Genomic DNA, 27,127 nt, shown 5'->3' on the forward strand with positions numbered 1-27,127 from the left:
GTTCCAGCATGCTCTTATCTCCACAAACCTGTTGGTTGCAAGAGAGCTACAAAAGTAGGGTACATACATGTGAAACGACAACACAAGAAGAGATGCTATCGGCAACTTTGAGGGCATTCACAGTGCCACTGAAAAACCATAGTTTTTTGAACATTCAAGTTTTTCTCTTTTTTTTTTCATGTCTTTCATCGGAAGTTGCTAAGCAATTACCGGTGTGTGAGCGAAAAACAGGAACTGAAAACCCCTACTCAGGAGTGAAGCTTTTTAAAACTCCACAGTTTCATTCAATTTTTCTGTTTTTTTTTTAATTTCTTTCCTCTATTAATGCTCGCTCCCCAACACTCCAGTTTTATTTCAGTTCCTGGTAACATGACATCCGCCTTTCAAGTGGGGTACAGTATACGCTGAATATTTTGCGAGGTTTTTATTTTCGCGAATTTCGCGAGTCAGGTGCTATTCTTAAAATTCAAGACACGCGAAAATAATGAATCTGATCCTGATATGAATGTGATCCACATGTATACATTTCTTCATTCAGTACAGTACTCCACGATCGCGAAATCGTCGAGAAGTCCCGATTCGCGAAAAATTCAGACTTGCTAAATATATGGCATACACAGTATTTCCTGCCCACCTGCCTACACTCAAAGACAGCAGCAAGTTGCGAATGCATGCTTCTCACAAAAAAAACCCCTGAATATTCCAGTTTTTCTCATGCCTGCGTATTTCCTGCCAAAATATCGGAAAGTTTCTGTTTTTTCTGGCAGTTTAAATGGTATTGGCACATCGAAAAAACTCCAGTTGGTCCCATTCCAGTCTTTTTTGCTACGTAAATGCCCCTTATATCATGTAAACATATGGTGGACAGATCTGTTAAGCACTATAAGACTATCCCCCTGCTTCCCTCCTACCAGAAAGGGTAGAACAACTTTTTCTTGGTTCACATTGGTCTCTCTCTCTCTCACTCTCAATGGACTTGTAATCTATGAGCTCTTCAGAACTTTGAATAGACCAAGAGTGTGAGCTGACTCCCAATCATTTTTCAGTGTGATTCTCGCAGGCAAATGAGAAGTAATATGTGTTTACCTAAGACATCCTCAAGATGTCTCCCTCTGCAAGGAGTGTGTTGATCAATAGATATGAGTACCCTGTTTTCGGAGCGGTCCCGAGCAGCCAACAAAAACACTCTAGCAGGTGACGGTGCTTAGAGAGTAGTTTTTCTCGCCAGCAGTTATTACACTTGGCATTTTCATGTTCCCAGCCTCGATGCTTCCTTGTCCCATCTCACCCCCCCCCCCACACCCCCACACCCTCCATCTTGTTCTCTAGATCTTTCTCCCCCTTTCCTTCTGTCTATATAGCTATTGATCTACCTGCCTCGTTCTGACTTTCCCTCAAACAGAAATGGCACCGCTGGATTCTAACTCCTGCAACTCCCACAGACGTTAAAAGTGTCTTCGCCTCCAACTACTACTACTTCCAGTACTGATGATGCTAAGTGTTGTTATTACAACCACTTCTCACAATATATCTTATACAGCTACTCTTCCGGCAACTTAATTCGTACTATCAGTTTGTGATTCTATCAAGGCCTCATCACCATCACTGCACCATCCAATGTTTACTGTCTTATACCTTGTTTCTGTCATTGTCTAAAGGCCAATTTACACCGAGCACGATAACGGCAACGATCCGTTTTTATTTGCTATGGTGCGCAAAAAGGAACCATGTCTGGTTCTGTTACAATATCACTTCCCCGCAAATAATTTGGTTACAAAATCAATATTCAACTAGTGATTTTGTTGCTCTTGATTTTGACATAAGAATAACGTTTTGGGTGATTCTGTACTGAATTAATGATTATTTTTTAACAGAACCAGACATTGATTCCTTTTGGGGCACCATAGCAAAGAAACATGACCTTTGCCGTCACCGTGCTCGGTATAAATGCGCCCTTCTCTCCTCCCATACACCTGCTTAAGGGCCATGAATGCTGTAATAACTAGAAAAGGAATTAAAAAGCACAGACCTCAACCAAGCAGTTCATTTCCACCCAATATACAACATGTGTTGAAAATGGCCCTATTTCCCATTGATAGAGATTCCTTTCTAGTGTTTCTACCTAAAGATTCCCACTGCGCCTCAGACGCATGCTCAGTGCACGTATGCGCACCTCAAGCATGCACAGCATTAATTCCCTTGTTTGTTTACTGCCCATATTTCCTAATGATAAAGAATCCAACAAAAAATTTAACATTCCTGGACCCAGACACTGACCTGCATCACCACAAAACTTTAATCATCTGTTTCTTGTGTCATTATCAACTTCTCTTGAAATTTTCATCCAAATCCATTCACATTAACTCTTTACATTATTTTGAAAACAGACAAATAGCAGACAGACAGTCAGACAAACAAACCAAAGCTGACAAAAATCATAAACTCCTTGGCAGAGTTAACAACCAAGTTGTTTTGATATGTGATGCACTATGCAATAATCTCAAACTCATGATATATGATGTATGTACATAATTGGGGAAAAGAGTGGAGTGTTATTTGTAAGCATTTCGAAGTGATGGGAAAAACATGAAAACTGAGATATCCGTGGCTATGAATCAACTTTAACGTTATTCCACAAGGTTGGGTGACTCCCAATTAAATACGACATGCCCTAGAACAGATCATGGTATATTGGTAACAGACATTTTGTATATACAGCTGCTCCACTGTGGAATAACTTAGTTAGACATGTTCCATCTAATACTTTTTTTTTTACACATATCTAAAGAACATCTACATAATTTGATTTAATAAGTTTATAAGTTTGACTGCATGATACCAAATGTCATACTTATATCAAATCTTGCACCCAAGTTTCAGTAATATCAATTTCCTTTCCCCAAGTGAATTTCACTAGTTTCTATGTCGTACCTGTTGATGTAATTGTTTTTTTTAATCTTTGTCATTTGTATCTAAAAATTAGTTTATATATATATATATATATATATATATATATATATATATATATATATTCCTTTTCATCTGGTCTGTATGTGCATACTGTATGAACAATGTCTGTATTTTTAACCTAACAGTGTGGACCTCTCAGCCTTTGGAGGATGTTTCAACCCATAAGTGGATATTAAAAGATGAATTGAATTAAAAATTGAATGATGCATTTAAGTTGCTATTTGGAGTCCATGTTCTTCAGCTGAGGCATATGGATTGATGTGATATATAGACAGATAGATAATTATGATCCATTCACTGCTTTTGAAATGTAACAAAAAAAAATCACAGTCTGCAATGGGAAAAAAATGTGAGGTTTAACCACCAGCAGATATTGCCAGATGGAGTAATATATATATATATATATATATATATATATGGGCCGTGACGCGAGAAAAGGGCCCTTAGCACCGCTATGCGCAAACGCCAGAAAACGGTGCAGAAGTTTGACAACGCAATACGTGCAGTAAAGATCAACTAGCTAACTGCGCGCACATGCATAGAAGCATCAAAAAGTGACAGGATTTGGACAAAACAAGCTTTTTTGAATGTCGTAATGGGGTCATTTAGGAATGGAATTTCAGAAAAAGTTTTGCATAACTAAATACGTCAGAGTTCCTTCTACAATGTGGAGGTGAAAAGTCATTTTCGGTAATTAATACCCTAAGGGCCCTTTTCTCGTGTCCCGGCCCATATATATTCATTCATTTATTCATTCATTACAGCCATTTTCATGAGGATATAAATTCAGTGGAATCTAATTTCAATTCCCTGTTCTTCTCCATACTCCATAGACCGTGAAACAATCATATGGGTCGCATGCATAAGTCATCATATTGCCAGGTTGAAGCGGAGTGTGTGAATCAAATTTTACACAATTCTGCATTTCAGTGTACGATGAACAACTCATGTGGTTGTAAGTGCCACATAACTAGTGCAACACACAGGCAGTTGTGATGCAGGAGTAATTAGAATAATTGCATTATTTCCATTCGATAAAAGTTAGTTCTAGGACAGCTGCATCGATCAGCAAAGCTAATGAGCTAAGTGGACATGTTGACTGGCAAAGCTAAGTATAGGGCTCAGTGAATAGCAAACATTGGTTAGATGCATAATGACATTACATAAGAAAAGAAACTATTTAGAGTTGATGGAAAACTTGGATTAACATCTACTTGGACAATGAGGTTTTCCAGGAACACTGATCCACGCACGAAAGGTCGGACAATTGCTCACCACTCAATGACAGAAGACATGAAGATTAACAATGATGAGTTCTTACTGATTATCGCTTCTTATAAATCATGAATCATTCATGATAAGTCAGGCCCGGACATGCACCACCTAGAAATCTCCCAGTTAAAATCTACCATGAAGTCATTCACAATCAATATCCAACCACTAACCCCACCCCCCCCCCCCCACCCACACTTTTGTTTCTCACAAGTACACCAACAGACACACTGTCTATCTGTAACTCTGTACTGGAGATCGAAACATTTTTCTTTGTTCTCTATTGTTCCAGCACAAATCATATCTCTATCAAATCCACATACACCATCCTGTTAAAGTTTTGCACACCATGCCAACTTTTAAGGGAAACTTTTTATTTTAGTCTAATTCCTCCCCCCCTCCCCCACAAAAAAAAAAAAATACTGATCCACTTTTCTGATGTATCTGTTCTCATACAATGCAATATCAGGATAGAATTCCTCTTTGAAACAATAAAATATCTTTCCCACTGAAACAAACTTCAAATGAATCATATTCCTCTAAATGTAACAGCCTTTGCAATGAATTTGGTTGCCTTTGTTAGATCTATTACGTACCAACAGGAACGGATGTTCTTATGCTTCAAAATATAGTTGTATTAATAGGAGCACAAGTGACAAAATGAAATTTATCCTCATCTCCATTTTCAATCTCTGATCAGCCTGTCTGACTCACCTCTCCTCAGTTTAACCATGGAAGAACTGTATGGATTTTAGGAGAAGGATTAAAAAAAAAAAACCCACAGAGCTTCACCATTGGCTGCACTCTTCATACACCTCTCTGCATTTCTAAGCCACAAATTCCCTTGTGACCCGCTGCTCCTTGCACGTCCCTACTGACACACTACACACAGGACCATCACTGCTAATGAAAAAAATGCAGCCTGCACCCCCTGGCAACGCAAATCCACCGAATAAATGTTAAGTCGCTGCATAAGTGATGGCAGCGGTCATGAATAAAATTGCTGATGACCTGTTGAGCCTCGATATTTGGCTTTCTTTGGAACTCAATTTATTTGTTCCTCTTTCCTTTCCTTTTTCTATTCGGTGAAGGAGGGAGATTGCTCTTCCTGCCGTTGTTCACACACCAGTTTAAAAGCGTCGTCCTTGAAACAAAAACATAACGCCCCACCACAAGAAGGCATCGCGAATGAATTATCTCACTCTTGTTCAGTGTGCCACAAGACCGCCTGTGAGCGAAAAAAATTCAACATCTTGTCATCTGGATCTATTTTTAACCTCTGCGTCTCAATCAAAGAAAAAAAATTGATGAAACAAAATCTGAGGTGAAAGATTACAGCAGAAACAAAAAGTATGAAAATCTCAATAGAGCTTCAATCCATGATGCTACTGATATACGTTACAAAAATTTGCTTATCTCTGGCTGCTAAGCTGGTGATTGTTTATGCACCAAAGAGAAAGAGGGGGGGGGGGATGCCAAAACTTGTAAAGACTACAAGGAAAGCCTTCAGTCAGAGGAACTGCTGCTCCCTCTGCAAGCTTGTGCATAAATCATTCCACATATTAGTTGCCAAAAATCTTCCAGATTTGCTATCGGAAAAATTTGGTGAATGTTCAATTCAGGTATATTTAGCAATATTCAGAAATGCACGTCTATAGACAAGAAATAAAAAAAGAATGATGAAGAGCAAGTTCAGAGAACTTGTAAGTGTAAGTAGGTTGGGCAATTCAAAACATTGTGAGACATCTTCGAAGAAGAAAGGACTACTTGCAGTGTGATTTAACCTTTTTTCACTTGATAAGTACGCACACAAAAACACAGGCAATATGTGCTATTTTCAAAATCCATTGTGCATGGGAGGCAGGTGTATTTTTTTGATAAGTCTTTTCCACAAACTTATCAAGGTCTATGGAAACATTCAATATCTTTAAAGGCAAGAGTCAGAACTATGAACATTCAGTCCAAGACAGTCTCATTCCTTTTGAAAACTAGTTTAAGAAAAAATAAAAGGGCAAGCTTTGATGGTGAAAATCAGAAAAACAATCTTGCCGATCCACAAATCACTCCCTACTTTTAATGACCAAATTAAATATTAAAAAAATCATTGACATTGAAACATGAATATTCATGTCCATGGGCGTGCCATGTTTGAACTCTTGATTGCAGGGTGGGGAAGTAAAAGCAGCCAAAATGTAGAAAAACATGACAAAATTGTATAATTTGCCTTGAGGAGTATACATTCAGGGCTAGATGTTAAGATACAAAACATGAGACTTAACAGGTAGGGGTGATCAAGACTTTAAGGTATGCGGGGTTGGGGATAGAGTATGTTACACTGTTGCCTATTTTCTGACACAGTGCCAACCCCTGCTTGCTAATCAATATAGATGGCTTTCACTTTTCACGCTACTGAATAAATTGTTAAAGAGTGTGGGTCCGAACTAGGTCAACAGCACATCCATCTAATGGGGTTGCTTGTGATACTAACCATGTCCACGCATTGTTGATGGTGTTGTGTTCTCTGCTATCTTTTTTTTCCTTCAATTCACTGCTTAAAATCCTGAGTTTAGTGTGTTCCAGGGACGGCATGCAACAAGGTGCGGCAAGGATAATTGTGGCCCCGCCCCCTTCCATATGGTAAATTTTCAACATTTGTGTTTTTTTTTGTTTGTTTTTTTTATGAGACAAATACTTAACACTTTATGTGGAAATGAGATTAAAATTGCAGCATCATATTATCTTTAAAAATACAAAAATATGAGAACTTTACCAAAGTAAAAAATTCCAAAATTTAGGGGCAGGATCTCCCTCATGTGGCTTTCCATGCATCCATCCTGCCTTCAGCCCCTTCACTTTTATGGAAATGAAGTATTCAGAATTATAGACTCCTCCTATAGCTCTAAAGTTACTTGATTCAATTTATTTCAGCCAGTAAAATCACTGCCTGGGAGACTGTACTAACTCCAGTGATATCAGAAAGATGAAATAAAAACTAAAGAAATATCAAGCACCTTGTGAGATGAGATATGTTAACATCTACTCTAGATGTTCAGCCCTTCCCCTACAGCTTCATCCAAGCAGTTGTTCTCTAAATCGCTGACATAACACTTACTCTGGTCTAATTTTCTGTGAGGACTTAGGGTAGGGTTAGGGTTGTGAGAGGGTTTTAGGTTTAGTTTGATGTGAGGATTAGGGTTTGGATTATGTTTGTGGGTAGAAGTTACGTTTGGCTTCAGCGTGCAGATATTTCACGGGAGCAATTGTTGCATCGCAGGCTGAACAAATGTCATGAAACCCTCTACATCATGTAGATATCACAGAGAAATGCTCAGAAGACTGAATTCTGGATTCCATTGAATAGTCATCTTCTCATATATCAGCCAAACATCTAGAATACTTCATGATATGTTCAATTTGTCATTAAAAGTATGAAACTGTGGAAACTGAAATGATGATAAAGATATATCGTTACTTATGACGGGAAATTAAATTTTTGTCAATATGACACAATATCAGCTATACGTATTCCCTTTTGGTGGCATATATGTTTGAATTAGATTTTATTCTGCCCTGAAAATAGATGAAATACCTGAGCAGAACGAAATGAAACACCTACAGCATATTCCACAGTAACAAGACCCCCCCCCTTTCTTTACACCCTCCCCAAAGAGAAATGTAGTTTATCAAAGGACAAGTCCACCTTCATATACATAAGGATTGAGACAATGCAGCAATATTAGTAGAACACATCAGTGAAAGTTTGAGGAAAATTGGACAATCCGTTCAAAAGTTATGAATTTTTTAAGTGTCTGTGCAGACACTGCTGGATGAGAAGACTACTACAGTGTATGATGTCACATGCGTACAACGATATAAGGAAAATATAAAGAGAATTTCACAAAACTTTACTTTTTTAATAAAGTGCACATTTCTTTGACTTATTACTGATGTATGTTAAGGGTAATATTATTCCCTCTGCCTTCTGAAAGAGAGAAGTCGAGTGCTCTTTTGTTATGCGAGAAAAATGGAAATATGTTGATTTTTCTTTATTCTTTCTTTATGTCGTTGTAATCATGTGACATCACAAGCTATATTAGTCTTTTCATGCAGCCGTGACTGAGTAGAAACTTTAAAAATTCATAACTTTTGAAAGGATTGTCCGATTTTCCTCAAACTCTCACTGATGTCCACTACTATTATAGCTGCATTCACTCAACCCACATGTCTATGAAGGTGAACTTGTCCTTTAACAGTATTCCAGTATTCTTAGTGCATGAAAAAAGAAAAAGAACAGGTGCAAAAGTTCATCACTTGCTGTCGCCACTCTGGCTGAAAAGAAACAGCTATTTCCCCATATATTATTTAGAAGTACGGCAATTCATCAGCCACTGAACATTGGTACAGTTTAGGAAAAAAACCTTACACGACAATTCTCGCCAGAAAAGTGCCTGCATCTCTTCACTATGGACCATACGATGTGGCATGTGTTGCAAACACTCCCGAAAACCATCGCCATGGTAACCGCAACTCCTTGTTTACGACAACTGTCTGGCTTCCATGGCACGGAGTAATGAAAATCGTGCTTATAATGATGCACGTTGATTTACACGAGTTTCCTCCCGTCCCCTCCAACTCCTCTTCCTCCTCCCCCCCCCCCCCCCCCCCCCACCCCAACCACCATGATCTGATTTATTGCCATGTTGTGGCCTGGATCTATGGTTAAGAGGGTACAGCTTAACAGCAAGGCCATCAATACAGACACTTGATTTACGGTGCACTGCTGTATCCATCATCTAATAACCAAAATATTTGCAAATTTAAAACCCCGTAGCTCATTCCGAATCTGCACGCGGATACTACTTTTACCTCCAGATCCGAAACACTTTTGGAATAATTATGTATAGAGTCCGATGACATCAACAAACGGTAACTAACTAACTATGCAAAATTAGAAAAGCCACACATGCAAATTACTGAGCCTTGTGCACTTAGCCATGACAAATAAAGCGAGATCTAAAGCAATCAATTTTTTTTGACCTTGCAAGTTTGCACCACAGAGTAACTTTTAATGAGTAAAGTCAATACCACTTCTCTTTTCCAGAGATGTAGAATCTTGCAAACAATTTACAACTGATCTCTAGGGGGAAAAAAAAAAGAAATTGATCTCAATACAAATACCATGGAACTAATATGCATTGAGTTAGGATTGACAGTCTATCACAGAAAGGCATTACACACCTTATGGCATAGTTGGTGACACCAAGCACATTTACCCACAAGCTAATATCTCATTTCTGAGAACCTCCTCTTTTGCAATTTGACCTTCACCCAAATATCTCATCTGCCAACTTTATGTGGAATTTTGTCACAACAGGGTACATACAAACACACACACACACACACACACTTTTTTCATGTGTGTGTTTCTGTAAGCGCAATCAGACACATACTTTGTTTGTTTGTTTGTAAAAAGGTGAGACCCTTTCTTAGTTATCGGTTTACGCTCATAAAGGGCACTGCAATGCAAATTTTTCTCTCTTTTTTTTTTGAGAGAGAGAGGAAGTTTTGTACATTCAAGAATTGTGCAGGCTTGAATATTGGCTACAGGAAGCCGCGTAATGATGGGGGAATGTAGTCGCTGGAACCTGCCCACGCCTCACACGCAAATATAGCCCACCGCCTCCAATTCCTCCTCCCAACTAATTATGCTGGATGGTGCACACAAGCAACGAAGGGGTACAGCATTGCGTGACAGAACACACGCTGCCAGCTCAACAGAATTAAACTGGATTAACTCCTCGATTCTTGATGCAATAACGTCTCTGCCTTGCATTTTTTTTTTTGAAAAGAGATTAGGTGTACTTAAAGCGGAATTTATAAATAGAACTGAAAGTAGAGTATCTGTAGATACATTTGTAGAAAGTGATTTTAAGACTGCTCAAATGTTCATTAAAAAAAAAAGGAGAAATGCTCCAATCAACAATGCAAAAAGTGGTTGGAAAAGATATAATTTTCAAGTAATATACCTGTAAAACTTATCACACTGAATGTTAACGATCTCCTTCATAAAGTGCTTAAAAATTAAATCTGCATGAATGATAGTTAAAAACACACTTTTTTGAAGTTCACAGTCTGGTAAAGCATGCAAACTCACTCTTGACTGTGCTTGGGAAAAAAAAAGTCTTCATAAAACTACTATGAAGTAATTTTCAGATTCAGCAGAAATTTGGCAAACTAATAATATTCTTTTCATGATTTAGCCACCGAGTATCAATGCTGTTGCAAACTAAAACATGCTTTAATAATGGGTGCCAGATTGGAAAAAAAACAGCATGAGATACAAAAACACTGATGAACAAAAACTGGTAAAAGAGTGAACTACTCAACTAATTGCTTCAAAAATGTAGATTTAGACAGGAGAGGTTTCTACTTTGAGAAAGTACCCAACCAAACTTGTGGATCCAAAATAAGCATTTTTAGGCCTCATGGATAATTAACTTTAATATTTTATGTGGGAATTGTGACATACCTTGGTATTCCATTGTAATATAATATACATGCACACACACACACACGCACACACACACACGTGCACATACACACATACATAGGTGTACGTATGCAAATAATATTTACATTCATGAAAATATATGATATATATGTACAAACACCTCACCATGCACGAAAGGATCCTTCCTTTGCTCTTGTCACAATGAAGAGTGATCAGTTTATACCCAGGGGTTACAAACATCACCAAAGTACAGAGAAACATGTGTATATGTATGTATATGTATGTATGTATGTATGTATGTATGTATATATGTGTGTATGTATGTATGTATGTATGTATGTAGATATCCCTATTTGTATAAATGTCAACTGAAAGAATTTCCTACATGGACAATAAAATAAAATATGAATATGAATATGAATATGAATATGAGTCAGACAAGTCTCTGCATTCTTAAAGGATGCTCCCCAAGACACAATGACACATGACATGACATGACATGACATGACACGAGATTACATAACATGGGTACACACCTGTTCAGTGATGCCGATGGTGTCGCCAACCTCCTTCGCCCACCACACCATGAGATAGGAGAACCCGGCGATCCAGAAGATGCTCCCGCTGAACGTTACGGGATACCACTTCCGACTCCCCTGTAACCGGAGGAGACAGAAAAACAGAGAATTGAAGGCCACGATCATCGCACGCTTCTATAAAATCACAATCTTAATGATCCGCCACCCTCATCCTTCTTTCCGCAAAGGCCAGCTCATGGGCAAAAATCACGCTAATGGCTTTTTAGGAGGTAGTTTCTAAGTTGGGTTTCTTTTTTTTTTTCCAGAAAACAGATAATCATCATTACCTTTTATATTTCAACATGATCTTCACGAGGGAAAATACATTACTGCTGCTATTACTATGAAATTAATATGAATAATTCATATCAATCTGAAGAGAAGAAAGATCAGTATCAACTCAAGGGAAAGTCCATGTAGTATTTAGCTTGACTTTGATAAATGGAATGGAACAAAACACATAGGGCAATGAAAAATTCATAAAAATCAGATAGAAATAATAATGTGCAAGTTATGGAAAGCTTAACATGCTTTCTGAGAGCAACTGACAATGGCTACAATCACATATGCAAATAAGGTAATAAAGTTCCACTTACTCTTTATAAGACTAAAAAAAAAATTGTGCACAAACCTTCCTACAGGGTTCTGTTTTTGTACAGTTGTTCAAGAGAGCTGCACTAATTGTATTAGGATAGCTGTAATAGTAATGAGTTTAAATGATTCTGCTGTGATACATTTCTAAATGTTGCAGTTGCCTTACTATTGACATTGGAAGGATTAATATTTAGTATAAAACAATAGGTTGGTGAGATACCATTGCCTCATCTTTTATGACTGAGATAAAAAAAAAGAATTAAGACAAACAAATAAACAAACACACAAATTTCATGTTGGACTTCAAAGTTTAATAAAATGATTTTTCAAATATCAATGAAACTATTGGTGTTCTGTTTTTTTTACTTGACACCATTATTCATCTGATGAAAGTTAACTTGGACATGGAGTCAAGTTTCAGTGGCAGAGTTTGTGAAATGTTTCTACCCCTTTGGCATGGAACTGGTGTGATAGCTAGGGGCTTGAGGATGTCAATGGACAAAACATCATCACACGAGGGACAGGACAGTACCGGCTCCTGAAAAAGTGAAGGAAAGACTACAGACCAGCCGAGGCACCATGTTTTACTGTCTGTTTGACGTGACAACTGATCTTGAGATTGACGTCAAAATTTCCATGAGATCACATACAGAGCTGGGTATAGTGGCAGCCTTGGGCTTTTGACCCTAATCCTATGTCCTACAATGACTGCTCCTTCTTGGGCTTGAATATTCATGTAACTTGCTAGCCCCGATGGGTAGATCAGAGAGATGTTGATGTCAGCGACAGAAGGGAAGAGAGACTTTGGTTCAGTGACATGGCCATCTTGATTGTCGTCTATTTTGCATTCCACAAAAAACAGGAAGTTGACAGGTTTACAGCCAGACTTAATCCGAACTCCAGCAACTCAGGGTTAATCATTCACTAGTCACTGCACACTCTATAGGGGGTAGCCGCCACCAATCCGTATGTAACTACCACAGTATATTCCTAGCAATCCTTGCAGCAACTGTGTACCTGCGTCTGGGCCTCATCATGCGCATACACACACACACACACGCACACCTACAAAATGCATCTCAATACCGTAACACGTGAGATCATATCACATGACACGGCTCCTAGCTAAAGCTTTTCTTTCTCCGCTTCCTGTCCTGTATCCACTTCAAGTTCATTGACTGGAATCAACATTTCAGATTAGCACCCGACACCGTAGGCAAATAGTCGACAGCATCCAAACCGTTTCAACGATGTTTGTATCTCAAGGGTACAGAATAAACGTGAAGACTTTTGCTTTGATTTTGAATGCCTCCGTTCACAAAGTGTAGAGACATTAAGTTGAGTTGCAGGAAAGATTTGGCCACCAGTTATTTTTATGTGGTACTATAATTGAAGTGGTGGAATATACAGAAAGAATATATATTCAGGATAAAGTTGCTGAGATAATCTGATTAAAATGACCCCACATGGATACTGCATGTAGTGACAACATGCACGATGTAGCCAAGGAATGAGCGATAAGAAGAGAAAAATTAACTCTTTGGGTACCATGGGGTAAACCCTATGTGCCACATTATTCTGGGACAGCAATGCATGAGCACTGTGGGAAAAATTTTTCAAAGCTGTGTATTACTTTTTATGTTAGAAATGCAGTAAAGTAAATTGTATGTAGATAACAAGCTTTTCTGTGAAGGAAATTTTATCAAAACGCCAAAGCTAATTTTTTTTTTTTTTTTTTTTTTTGTGCAAATGGCCAGCACTCAACATAAATCGGTTTGTGAATCGTTGTGCAGTTGAGCAAAATACCGGTATAAGAAGCTGGCAAGCCATTGACCAAGTCAGGCATGTGAACATCACACACGAAGAATTAACAACACACATGTTCTGATAATTAGATGTGACTTCAATGACTGGATCACAAATGTGACATACATATGACATAAACATGTCTTACTTCTTTTGTGCCTGGCAAAATGACAAAAGAATAAAGAGGCCACTTTGTTAAATGATAAGAAAAGCCGAGCATTAAATTTCAAGAGTAAAGATGTGAAATTCTATAACATCATCAATGGAAACATACTTCGCGTTGTCAGTGAGAAAGGTTTCAACAATGCATTAGCAATCCTTTGTTATCTAATCTGTTGCGAAAAGATGTAATCCCTATCTTTGAGCATCATCAGGGCCCAAAGTGACATGTTTGAAAGAGGTGTTTTACCAGAATGGCTACACCATCGGATTGGAGAGGAGAGGTGGGCGGTCCCTGTGGCACTGCCATGGCAACAAGCACTAATGCACCCACAATTTGGAGGTATATTGGCACTAACATGATGAAGATCTTGTCACGTTATTATGACTTTTTTTTTTGGTTGCTACTGTTGGTGTAACAAGATTCATCTTGTCCCCAGTGAGTCATTCCCTACAGCCATTGTAATTCCATCATGTCCAATTCTAGGTGCCTAGAGAGCTGATGAATTTGATTTTGATACACTGGGTGTCGGCAAACTACCGTGAAGGGATGATCTTTTTTTTTTATGAGCAAATGACAAAATGTGGTTCTTTCAACAATGTCCTTACAGCAGACGATGTCCCCTCCTCCTCAAGTATTCCTTATCAAATCAGAAGAATCCTGTGCTTTTGACTGACATAACATGACACGGACCAGTCTATTCTGTTTATTCTCCTACCCCCCCCCCCCCAACCAACTAAAAGAAGAAAGAATGCAATGAAGAGCTAGTTGCATGCTGAATTTTCATATTCAGTATGTCTTAAAAATCAAAGAAATAGTTGAAAAATCTCATTGAAAATAGTTAGGTACTCCCAATCCCTGACTTACACCCCAACCTAACCCCCACCCCCATCCCCAGTTTGGAATGTATTTTCACTTAGCACACTACATTTCAATTCCCTACTTCTATCTGGTGATACAGCCACCATTTCAATGTTGTCGCAGTATCACATGAAAATTGATGGACCTTGCATACATACATCATATACCGAGGCTGACGACAGCACGCAGTCAGTTGTCTTAGCCCCCTCTCGTCTATGACCTTTACTACTCAATATTCCATCTCGTCCCCGTGTATCCGAACACGCTGATTAGCTTTGCACATACTGCAGCCATGGACGTCATCGACATTCTCTTTTTTTTTTCTTTTTCGAAAGCCATAATGTACCTCCCAAACACAGGTTTCCATCATTTCAATTTCCATTATGACTGCGGGCACTACATTCCAATCCTTTCTCCTAGCACATCAAACACGTATAAGAGTAAACATGTAAAACATCTTTCTGAAATTGAAATGTGAAGTGACAGTAGAAGGAAGGACCTAACAGAACCTAAGATCCCAGAATCATGGCACTTCTTGTAATCCCATCAGATAGCAAGCTAGTAAATTGGAAATGACTGCGGAGAAACTGTTGATTTAACCACATTTGCCCTCAATATAGCACACTAGAAAATTCAGTCCTCTCCCACATATGTAATGCATGTCAAAATGCATCAAGTAGCATGTGCTGTAAACTCCGCGATGCAAGACATGTTTGACAACAGGAATACTCGGGGAGATTTTACAATCTTTCCACCAACTTTGACATCAAGGATGTAAACTAATTTGGGTTTCTTGTTGTTGTTTTTTGAGGGGTTGAGAGGTGCATCCATAAACAAAGTTTGAATCTCATCATTCTCAATTTTCTTTCATGGAAAACATTCTTTTTGGAAATAATTTTTTTTTAATGGTTTTTGTTCATTTTGAAAATGTATTTGCATTGTGGATACCACAGACAGTAAAAGAATATGATGATTACAAAGATTTTAATCCTTAAATGCTGTTGCTTGACAACGAAAAGGCATCTATGCATGAACAAGTGTAATTCTCAGGGAGCTGTCTCTCTCTCTATCTCTCTCTCTAGCACTGTGGGCCTCTTCAAACCACGCTTCGGTGTCTTTTTACCACCAGATATGCAGAACAGCTCATGAATTCTCCCCTCATAAGCCCTATATCAGGCCTGTCGCCGTGGCTCCCAATTCAAGCCAGGTTGTTTTGTGGATGGGCTATGATGAATTTTCCTCAGGTGGGCAAGAAGTCACCCCCTATTCCCTCTCTTTTTTTTCTCTCTCCCTCTCTCGCATCCACCTGCGGTTATCTTGCATAATGCTCCTCCTCCTCCTTTGCCATCCACACACATGAATAAATTCTACCCATCTTTTTTTTTTCTCTCTCTCTTTCTCTCACTGTGTCCCTCTATATCTCTTCATCGAATCCAGCAAATGCTTACTGCTGCTCTGATCTGTTCGTGTCTTGGAATCAACCAAAGGAGAATAAGGGAGCATTTTGTGGGCAGGATTCAAGTTCTGTCACCACTGGTCTTATGTCATGTATTCACTCCAATTGGCGTGTGATATGATATGCAGGGCTGCACTCTAACCTATTTTTTTCTACTGGTCCGACCTGTCCCTTTTGGACCAGTACATACCCAGTTTTTCCTCTCTTTTTTTAACTGGTCCAAACCTTACATTTGCTGGTCCTGTTCTTTTCTTCTTCTTTTTTTGACTGGCCCCAACAATATCATACAAATACATTTTGTGGACAAGTAAATTTGGCAATTCCAGAATAGTTCATGATTAATAGTTAGTCAAGACACTGGAGAATTTTAAGCCACAAAGTGATGGAAGATCTTTTGAGTGATTCATCAAGTCTTAGTTGACTGTTATACAGCTAGCATGATTGTCTCATACGCAAAAGTGTGACCCCAATATGCCCCACTGCAGAAGTTTTCTGACAAGTCTGACGTCAGCACAAGGTCACATGACTATCGAGACCCCTCCCTCCCCTTCCTCCACTGCTTTCCTCATGCATTTGGAAAAAACAAGTGTGTCTTCAAAGGAGTTATACCATTATGTTTATCACGTAGTCATGACCAGTTCAGCCTCAATCATTTCTTCGAAGATCTACTCTCCCACTTGTCATTATACCTCCCGCCCTCAAGAGTGGCAAACATTAAAGGAGAGTGGACGCGTCACTGCAGTGGAATTTTTTTTGAAGAATTCCAAATTCTGGTACGTGCCTTCTTTACTGTACATTTGTAACTTTTGATTTATAGAAAAAAATATCCAAAGTTCTTTCATAGAACCAGCATTGATGTTTCTTTTGTTTATTTCAATCACACCATGTGTTAACTTTGCATGTGTTCAAAGAATAGCACGCTTAAATACTGAGTTAGACACGGGGAGATGATTTTTCCACTTGTTGGGCTAGGGAAACCACTTGAGTGGAAGGGTTATGGAAAGACTCCGCCTGCATATCTTAGGAAATTCTTACGTCAGCAGCCTCCTCATCCTTTCTGTGCCCCACATTTAAATCTTACAAGACTAAATTCATTACACACCCGAGTCACAGGAGGGATTATAACGACCAGGTGATGTTTGACGTCCCTACATAGGCAATCAGCCTCATCGCATACACATGAATTGATAACAAGTCCTTGTACTGCGAAAGTGAGAAAAAAATTCATTAAGGTCCTGGGAATCCTGTTAGATCTTCCACTACTGCAGGCAGAAAAGCCCGAACATAAAAATTTCTGCTTGCCGATTCCTCATACGTCAGACAGCCTGCCCTGACATATAACTTTCCACATGTGTGGAACATTACCACGACAGGTTGTTGACTTCCAATCACTGACTGAGAAGAAAGAGGATGTAAATCTTATTTTCCCTGCTACAATGTCAATGCTCTCTGGGCTCTCTATTCAGAATGCCGTGCACAATAGCAACATCCTGTTTTGGATATGCAGTGTTCTACTCATCTTATAGCTTGTCTGCATGAATTGTACTTCTTCTCTTTAAAGAGACATGAATATCATGCATCACAAACAGGAAAAAAAATCACTAGTGATACTTTGAATCATGCACCAGTGTTGCAGCTGAAGCAAAGCTTGATGTGCTAGCAGCTCTTGAAACAAACAAACCAACAGATAGGAGACGACTGTGTGTGTGTGTGCAGGCGACTTGCTGGAGAAAACTGAAGAAAGACAGAAAGAAGACGCATTCTGAAAACAGAAATATTCGCTGCATGAAACTTTCACAAATTGGAGCTGACGTGCTCTTACTTGGTATCAAACTTTTGCAAATTGCCACTGGCAATCAATGCATCGTGTAGACACAAACACTTTTGCATGCATCTTACTTTTGTGAATCTTGGCTCCTCGCAAAATCTGCTTAAGGCTGATGCATGCAAAAAAATGTCTGGTTTTACAGTAGTACTGCTTTTTGTGGAAAGAAGGATGAAATGAAAGGAAGAAATTTATTAGCTCGAGCATTTTTGGCTTCTTACTTCTTTTGTAAAAAAAAAACAAAACCCTGAATCAAATGAATGTCTGTAACCAATTCTGTGCTGGGACCTTGTACAGTGTGTACAGCACTATTGGGTTTTTTGTGCCAATTGACACTCAGGGCACAATACGGGTAATATTGGCCTAATATCCAAATGGCAGCTGGATCCTTGTTCATTCTACCACAAGCCTGGGATGGACAACTCCCAATTTAGCAGAGAAAGGGTTAAATACGAAAACAGCTAAAGACTGGTATATGTCCTCAGTACTGCATGCTTCAGCAAATTCTCAATTTTTTGTCACTCACACATTAAAGACAAATTGTGGTGGACAGTTCCCCAGCCAGTGTTTTCGCATTAAAATTCTGTTTTGCTCAGTGAGCACAATATCAAACGAGGAAATACATCACGCGTTAATGCTCGCATGTGTCGGTGAACGTGCGATAAGAGCAAAACCGCAATATCAGCCACGATGAAAAAACAAAAAAATTGCATTTTATGGGCCTTGCCCTAATCGCATGCTGGAATAATCCCCAGAGACGGACATTGCAAAAGAAATGGATGGTATGACCGCGGCAGTACGGCTCGTTCAGAGTCGCGTGGGACGTCCGTTTCACCGGTATGAATGATGATGGTTTTTAATCTGCATTTGCGTCTCGTCAGGTGATGAAGCGCGAGTAGGGGGTCGCGGACGGATGATGGGAATGAAATCAGCGGGGATTCTCCTTTCTGCGGACAAGACTGATTGCAGGAAATCCTCGGGAGATTGCCCTTTGATTCTTTTACTCACTGAAGAGGCCAGCTTACCCCCTCCTCCGGATCAATTTGATAAAAGTCAGCCTGTAACATGAAAATAACCTACAAAGGAGCGAGTTTAGACTAGCATAGATCAAATTGGAGCAGCAAATCAACAGAATATTTCAGAAATGTAAGAGAAGTATAAATTGAGGATTTTGCACTTGATTGTTTCGAGGTCAGCTAACATACAGGTCAACGCAGACCTCAAAATGGCCATCGGTTACACGTGAGTGACAATTTCAGTACTGCATGAAAAAAAAAATCTTGCTAGACTTGTTCACATAATGCCATCTGAATTTGTCAAGAAATCAACTTTATTCTCTTGGGAGATATACAATAACCACATATCTTTGATTAAACTTGTATAAAATTAGTCACCTAAAAAAAAATTGCTCCCCAGCCCTCACGTTGTCTGGTTAGATATCATCATTTCCTTCATATCTGGTCTATAATTCATTTGCCAGAAATAATCACAGCTTAAACTTGCTTAAACAGCTAAAACTGTGAAATCAAACACAATATTGCCCAAACAAACAAGGCGTGTTATACAAGCAATATCTCTGTCAGAAGACAGAGGCTGCTGCAAGATATCTTAGTGTCATACAGATCTTTATCTTATGTAGTACAGTAGAGATGTCCTAAATTAGCAATCTGCTACTAAATATCAGCTCACCTATTAGTCCTTCCAACAATCTCAAAAATGCCAAGATGACGGAGTTTAGCATACAGACACTGGCTAGAGTTTCTTTAACCCGATGAGGACAGGCTAATTTTGCTACAACATGCATTTCCCATAGACATCTGCCCGAGTGTACTCGAGACTCGTCCTCAACGTGTTCATTTAAATTATGACTTAATTTTAGGGTGTTGATCAAATGTTGATAGAATGTTAGTCCATAACTATTCCTGGATATTAAAGATGTAAATGATTTCGTATGTGAACCCCATGTTACATCCCATACTACATAACATATTAGAATATAATAAAACAGTGCTTAAGCTTACCAAAAGTACAAAGAATAAGACAAAAGTACACTTGCGTGCGTATGTAACGCCTTTTTTTTTTCACGTGTCATAAATGAGTGGTGCTGTTGCTTTCGCCCGGTATGACCAACTTTTCATTCTCTTGATGACGTCATCCATGACTAACATTCTACAGTGCATTAAACATTCCCATTTGAGCCTCCATATGCGCCTCTCTGTCTGTCTGTCTGTCTGTCTGTCTGTCTGTCTGTCTGTCTCTCCACCCACCCCTCCCCCTCCAGTGGTGATGTAAGCCTAAATCTTACGGCTCCGGTGTCCAAGACTGTGGGGTGGCTTATGCATACAGATAGGGACAGTAGTGGGGTGGCTTAGTGACAAATATACTGATAATCGTGACACGCCGGACAAAAGTGTCATTTTTTCCTCAGACATTTGTATATATATGAGGATCAAAATTAGGGGGTGCTCCAAGAAATCCGCTAACAGAAAAAATGAGAAAATGCCCTTAATTTGTACATAACAATAATGTCTGAATTCAAAGACTATACACAGGGCATTCGCCAGGTTTCTGTACAATGCAATGCAATGTACATGGTTGCTAGTCTTAAAATTCAGACCCATAATTCGACATATTATGTGCATGTTACCAATAATACACCATTTTTACTGGTGTTCCTATGGTAGCAGGTGGTTAGTCTGTGTTGCAGACCTGAGGGAGGTGTGTTGGAATAGTCCAGTTTTCTTAAGCACCTTTTCATTAAATAATTTGATATAATTTCTGGTAAAGGATTTTTTTTAGTACTGTCTACCTCCTGTAGAGAAATGGCAAAGAGTGACATGTGACTCTGGCTCAGATACTTTAAATCTTGGGCAATGACTTAGCCAGGTGTAGGACTATGTCACAGCTCATTTTTTCTCCCAGAACTACTAGTTTACCAGTAGAAGAGCTGCATATTCCATTGAGAACTTAAGGTTTTGGGTATTACCCTACATATTTCCTAACAAATTTAACCCGTTTCCTCCAAGATTGTGTGAATTCCATAGGTTTAGCGCAGGGATTACCTGGTTCCCGTAAGCAATTTTTATAGTCCGCACTTCCCCTCTCTATATGTTTCTTATTTCTTATGGGGGTTATTCAAATGTTTAAAAAGGTTAAAAGTTTGTTTTCATAGATGAAGTTGAATTTAGACAATTTGAATATTCTTAAAAATATATTGATATTTGTAATTTCACTCATAAAGACTTAAAGCGGTTTGAATATTTTTGGTCTGATAGCTATGTATGACATGTTATTAAAAAGTAAAAGCAATGTTTGATTGGTTCACATTATCCAAAGAGGGTGGGATGTAGTTGGCTGGTGAACAAAGTCTATGGGGGAGTTTAAAAAGTTGATAGAAATAAAACAAAATCGGCATAGAGCAGAATCTAAATCACAATACAATATGACAAATTTCCCGACCCCAAAGGCGGTTGATTCTATGATGCTTTATGTCAAAATACATTCCACCCAAAATACATGTGATTGACAGGAGGAAAAAGTATAGTACATTAAAAACAATATAGTTCAACTGACCCCATTAGTCCAGCAGCATAATGAAATGATTGTTAAGTTTTATCGCCTTGTCAATTGAAGATGATGTTACATAATGACAATTATCAAAGTTAGCTAGATCTACTAGTATATCAAGAAACCAAAAAGAAGGGGTGGGGTGGGGAGAGAAGAATGAAGTAAGTTATTAGTATCTGTAGTTTTGGTTTTCAGTACAGCTGTATACTCATTTTAATTTCCTTAATTTCCGTTAGGTCATCATGGATTGGAGCATTTGTGTACTAGTAATCTGCCAGGAACAAACACAAGAAAAACTTAAAGGTCCTATATATACACTTTTGGGAGAGTGACTTGAAAAAAATGTTCAGGATATCACATTTTATGCATAATATGTGTAGGTCTGGGGGCATTTCATGAAGCATTTTGTCTGACAAGTTGTCGGACAAATTTGCTCTCTGCCAATCAGATGCAAGGATTTCTGTAGTTTGTAACAGTTTGTCAGAAAAATATTTGACCAAACTGCTTCATGAAATGCCCCCCCCCCCCCCTGTTGTATCACAAGACATCCTACCATATACAGTTTTTGCAATCAAAGCAAACATATAAAGAGATATCAGTATTTTTCTCATTAAAGCATAAATGCGGACGGTTTAGTCTGGAAACATGTTATCATAGAAATATTGTTCACATTTTGTGTTATTGACAATACTTAACATTGATTATACAGATTCATTTTTACAGAGGTTCTTTCTATCCGTAACTCACACTTAAGAATAATTTTCAAGCACTAATTTTGGGGTTTTGCCTTTAATTATCCACAAAAAGGAGGACTCAATGCATAAAAGGTGTATGCTTTATTTTGGGAAAATGTTGAGGAGATCAGGAAAATTATATATATTGATGTAGATTTTGGACCTGAAGGAGCAGGTGAAGCATTTTTAAGAAACAATGCCTTGTGGCATCGTTCTTATCATCAAAAATTGATAATGACAAACTCAAATGAAAATTGGAGGGGGGAAGAAAAGACGAACATATTGACATGAGACAGCTTGGTAAAGATTAAACGCTAAAATAGACAATGCAGCCTCTTTTCTCAGTTCATACTTATCCAGAGTGTGTGCTTTCTTTCCAGTACCGGTATTATTATTTAGATAGGTTAGGGGAATCCCTTTGAATTGTGTGATACATCATTTTAAAGCTTACAGTCTGCTCTTTTGAGGACAAGTCCACCTTCATGCACACATGGATTCAGTGAATACAACAATATTAGTAGGACACATCACAGAAAGCTTGGAAAAATCATACAATCCGTTCAAAAGTTATGATTTTTAAGGTATCTGCACAGTCGCGGCGGGATGAAAAGACTACCACAGTGCATGATGTCACATGCGCACATTCTAAGGAAAATAAAATGAGAATTTCACAAAACCATGCTTTTTGAATAAAGTTCACATAGTTTCTTTGACTTGCTACTGACGTATGTCAAGGGTAATATTATTCCCCCTGCCTTCTGAAAGAGAAGTTGAGTATCCTTTTGTAAGCGAAAATAATTTATGTTGAATTGTCTTTATTCATTCTTTATATCATTGTACACATGTGACATTACAAGGTATAGTAGTCTTCTCATCCAGCCTCGACTGCATGAGCAGAAACTTCAAAAATTCATAACTTTAGAACGGATTGTCCAATTTTCCTCAAACTCTCACTGATGTGTTCTACTATTGTTGCTGCATTCACTCAGCCCACATGCTATAAAGGTGACAAATCTTTGTCTGGCGACTTTTTTGTTGATCAATTATACCAACCCTGATGGAAATCTCTTCAAATTCATAAGTTCTGAAGTCTCCTTTAAGTTTAACCAAAATCTATATATGTAGTTGCCATGGCAACATACCACTTAACACTAATGAAAAGTATTTCAAACCTGTATACATCCCGTCGATCAGTTGTACCTATTCAAATGGAATCTCTTCCAAACTGGAAAATAGCCTCCTGTAACTAACTTCAATTAAAAACCCTAGTTTTGGGTTGCCATGGCAACGCACAAATCAACAATTATATTTGACCCCTGGTTTATACTCTTAGTACCTTCTATACAACATTCATATCAAATTTTGTGAAAATTGAATCTTCCTACCTGGAGAAATAAACAAAAACATGATTTTTAGAAAAAGTTCATTGACCTTTGACCTTTGACCTTTGGAAAATTCACTCCAAATTCAATCAAAATATTTTACTTGTTCTCAATATTCTTCCTGCCAAGTTTTATCCAGATTTGATATTCCTGACCTGAGAAATAGCCAAAAAACCTGTTTCACAAATAAAGGTCATTGACCTTTGACCTCTGACCTCCTTCCCAGCATCAATTTTCTTGGAGCACCCTATTTTTTGAGAAGGTACATCATGAAGTACCTTTGGTGAAAAAATCATGCTTTTGTCCGCCGTGTCACGATAATTTCACTAAGCCACCCCACTACAGTTTCAAAGCTGAATGGACAGGGCTGATGTGCATGTGTGTGTGTGGGGGGGGGGGGGGGGGTGGAGTGAGAAGGAGGGGGGGGGGTTCTAATGCAGAAGGAGCCTCAAAGTACTTTAAATCAATGACTCACACGAAGAAAACTCATCACAGCAAATCAGAAACGAGGGTCATGGCATTAACCTTTAGAGGAGCTCTTCGAACATTTGTCAGAGTGGAGGTGGATCTTGACCCCAACAGAAAATGATTTCCAAACACTGAGGCCCGATTTCACAAAGGTGGTTTAAACTTAGACTATGGTACAAAATTTGTACCATGGTCTAAAATTAGCGTGAAATAAGCGTACCTTTGACATGCGCGTATCAATGCGCGTTTGCTACTGGCCACCTGTCGGCGTGCGCAATCTGTCAATCGTATTTACGCAGAAGAAATTTGCATAAACCATGGTTTAATACATTGTTTCAATTGTACCACCTATGTGAATTCGGGCCTGAAAGTTTGTATAGAAGGAATCAGTAGATTTGAGGCAACTCTGATGAAAATTACTTCTTTTTAACAAGACTTTTTTTCCATGTTGGTGGGTAGGTGAACAGTGTTCTTACAGGCATTTCAAAACTGGTGCCTCAATAATATAACTGCAGTGCCAAATGCTTAAAAATTGTTCCCTTTGTATGTCATCCCTGGGGTGATAAAACTGTGTGTCTCAAAAATCATTAATTTTTAGGAGAGGAACAACTTTTTTTCATTTTTGCAACACTTTTCCAAGATAATATCAAAACTGGCGCCAAACAGGGCTGAAACATTGTTTGGGATTACGTTCATAGTTATAATGTTTTAAAACTGAAATGTATGTTTGACATTTCATAACTGAGTCAGGAGGTTTCTGAATATCGAATCAAAAATAAAAAATCAAATCAATCAAATCAAATCAATTTGCCGATTGAGATACAAGGTCTTGTCACCCTGGAGACGATACAATGAGAAGTCAAACCTTCTTCACCGACTTAGACTGATTTTGTATCAAATGAGAGTTTATAGCAAGCAATCTGACAGTCACGTGATCAAAAATAATCATCGTGTCATTCTCCTATTCGCCATATAACATGAAATGACATTACAACCTTACAAACTAATGCAGACACGGACAGACAAATGCCATGTGAGTAATGGAAATTAAGCAAAAGCAGAGCCCCATCTATAATCCACTCAATAATTCATGTTATGCATTACTAGTATATGATATTAAAATGAGAAAAGTCTCCATATCCTGGAAAGGGGGAAAATGACTAAACTAAAGAGGTTCAATCATAGTACCTACTTAAGTGATAGAAAAATAGGCAGAAGGAGAGAGAAAAGGAGTAGAAATAATTCCTCTGGCACCACTTGGAGGCACTGGAGGGGGGCTGTCTTGCAGTATGATAAATAAGTTTTGCCAAACTGTTGCCACGAGACAACTATTGATAAAATTTTGTGGCTGTTAACCCGTTGAGGACGAGTCTCGAGTATACTCGGGCGGGTGTCTACGGGAAATGTGTGTTGTAGCAATATCAGCCCATACTCAACAGGTTAAGATTGATGCAAAAAAAAAAAAGGGTGGGAGTTGGCTGTCTTTACAGAAGGAAAGAGAGGAATAAAAAGAGAGAGAGATACTGAAAAAAACAACAACACACATCTGAAACGTGACAGGGAGAGAAAGAGTGAGATAAGAAAAAGGCTGGACAAGAATCTTCTGGAAATCTATGATGGGGTGGTGACTCACTGCACGTCCCTCCCTCCCCTGCGGATGGTGGACTTGGAAGAGGGGTGCACGGTGGATAAGGCTGGCGCGTGAGGGGGACAGCGTCTTCAGAGGCCATTCCGGCAGGGCCGTGGCACTCAGAGTCATATCGAATGATCGTGACGTGTCAAATCCGCCGTGACGTGGCTTCGGAAACCACGTGACGAAAGACGAGGAGCGAAATTGTCGCAAAGCCGCCTCGTATCTTAGCTCGAGCATCCTCATATCAAGTGGCAAATGGAGGGGGTTGGGGAAGGGTATAAAGTTGCCATTTTGGAAAATTGTCAGGTGTTTTTCGTCTCCTCAACTTCGATTCTTCAGTATTGAGAATTCCAAAGGTGGTCTCTTCATCATGCGTCATAAGAAGGTACGCACTCAAGCACATTCCTCTCATCAATAAATCTTCATGTGACCGGCGAACACATGTACGTCCTTGGAATTCATAGCAATCGTACTTTCTTCTCTTTTTTCTTTTTCTTTTTTTGCATAAAAAATGATTTCTATTGTGGAACAATCTATTTATCTAACTGACTGGAAGAGTGATGGGTAATCATTCCTTTCACTGCATGTCATGTCTGAGTATCCATACATTATAGCAATTTTATCACGCACATTATTTATTCAATTAAAGAATCTTACATCATATGCTATTAAAACAAAAGAATAGCTGTGATATTAATAATGCACTCTGTTCCTTACACTGTAGTCCTTAATATGAATCCTAGCTTAGAATCTTAGCTTAAGGTGTAAAATCAATTTCATTTCATATGCATTCCTAAATGAAAAAGAACACTTGTCAAAACATGACAAAACAAAACGAATTAGAATCAAAATAAAATGTTCACTACTTTGCATTGAATCTGTTCTTATAAACACATAATAGTTTATCATTAATTATGAATACAATCACTTTTCCATTTCATCAAGCTCCATAAAACAAATTGGCAATACAAGCAATTACAGTTTCCATAGCAGCAGTCATGCATCAATGAATCAGATGTGAGATTTGATTCATCATCATGAGCACTGCCTTTTCAGTAACTGTAAGACATTCAAATCTCCTTCGTGAAACAGGCACTTGGTGTGTGCTTAGCATCTGGGGTTGATTAACATTCATACATTGCATTAATGTGACTGTTAAAACACAGCAGATAGTGACGATTAATAATTCCAGTTGACCTTGAGACTGCAATATCCTTGACATTCTGTTCCCATTAGAGAGACTTTGAAATCATTGTGTGTGTTGTATAAATGTTTGTTCAGAAGAGTAATTCAGCCTTGTACAGAACACA

General features: G+C 38.5%; 1 protein-coding gene across 1 annotated transcript in view; it reads right to left on the reverse strand.

The window, feature by feature from the left end:
* Positions 1-27,127, reverse strand: part of LOC139721685 (sodium/potassium/calcium exchanger 2-like) — a 107,926-nt gene that overhangs the window by 6,556 nt on the left and 74,243 nt on the right. The window contains exon 7 of the mRNA XM_071633015.1: positions 11,290-11,409. Coding sequence (XP_071489116.1) covers positions 11,290-11,409 — 120 coding nt within the window. The remainder of the gene's footprint in view (positions 1-11,289; positions 11,410-27,127) is intronic.

Source organism: Diadema antillarum, unplaced genomic scaffold (assembly GCF_040938485.1).
Source record: "Diadema antillarum isolate AM-2024a unplaced genomic scaffold, OU_Dant_1.0 scf00000147, whole genome shotgun sequence".
Lineage (NCBI taxonomy): Eukaryota > Metazoa > Echinodermata > Echinoidea > Diadematoida > Diadematidae > Diadema > Diadema antillarum.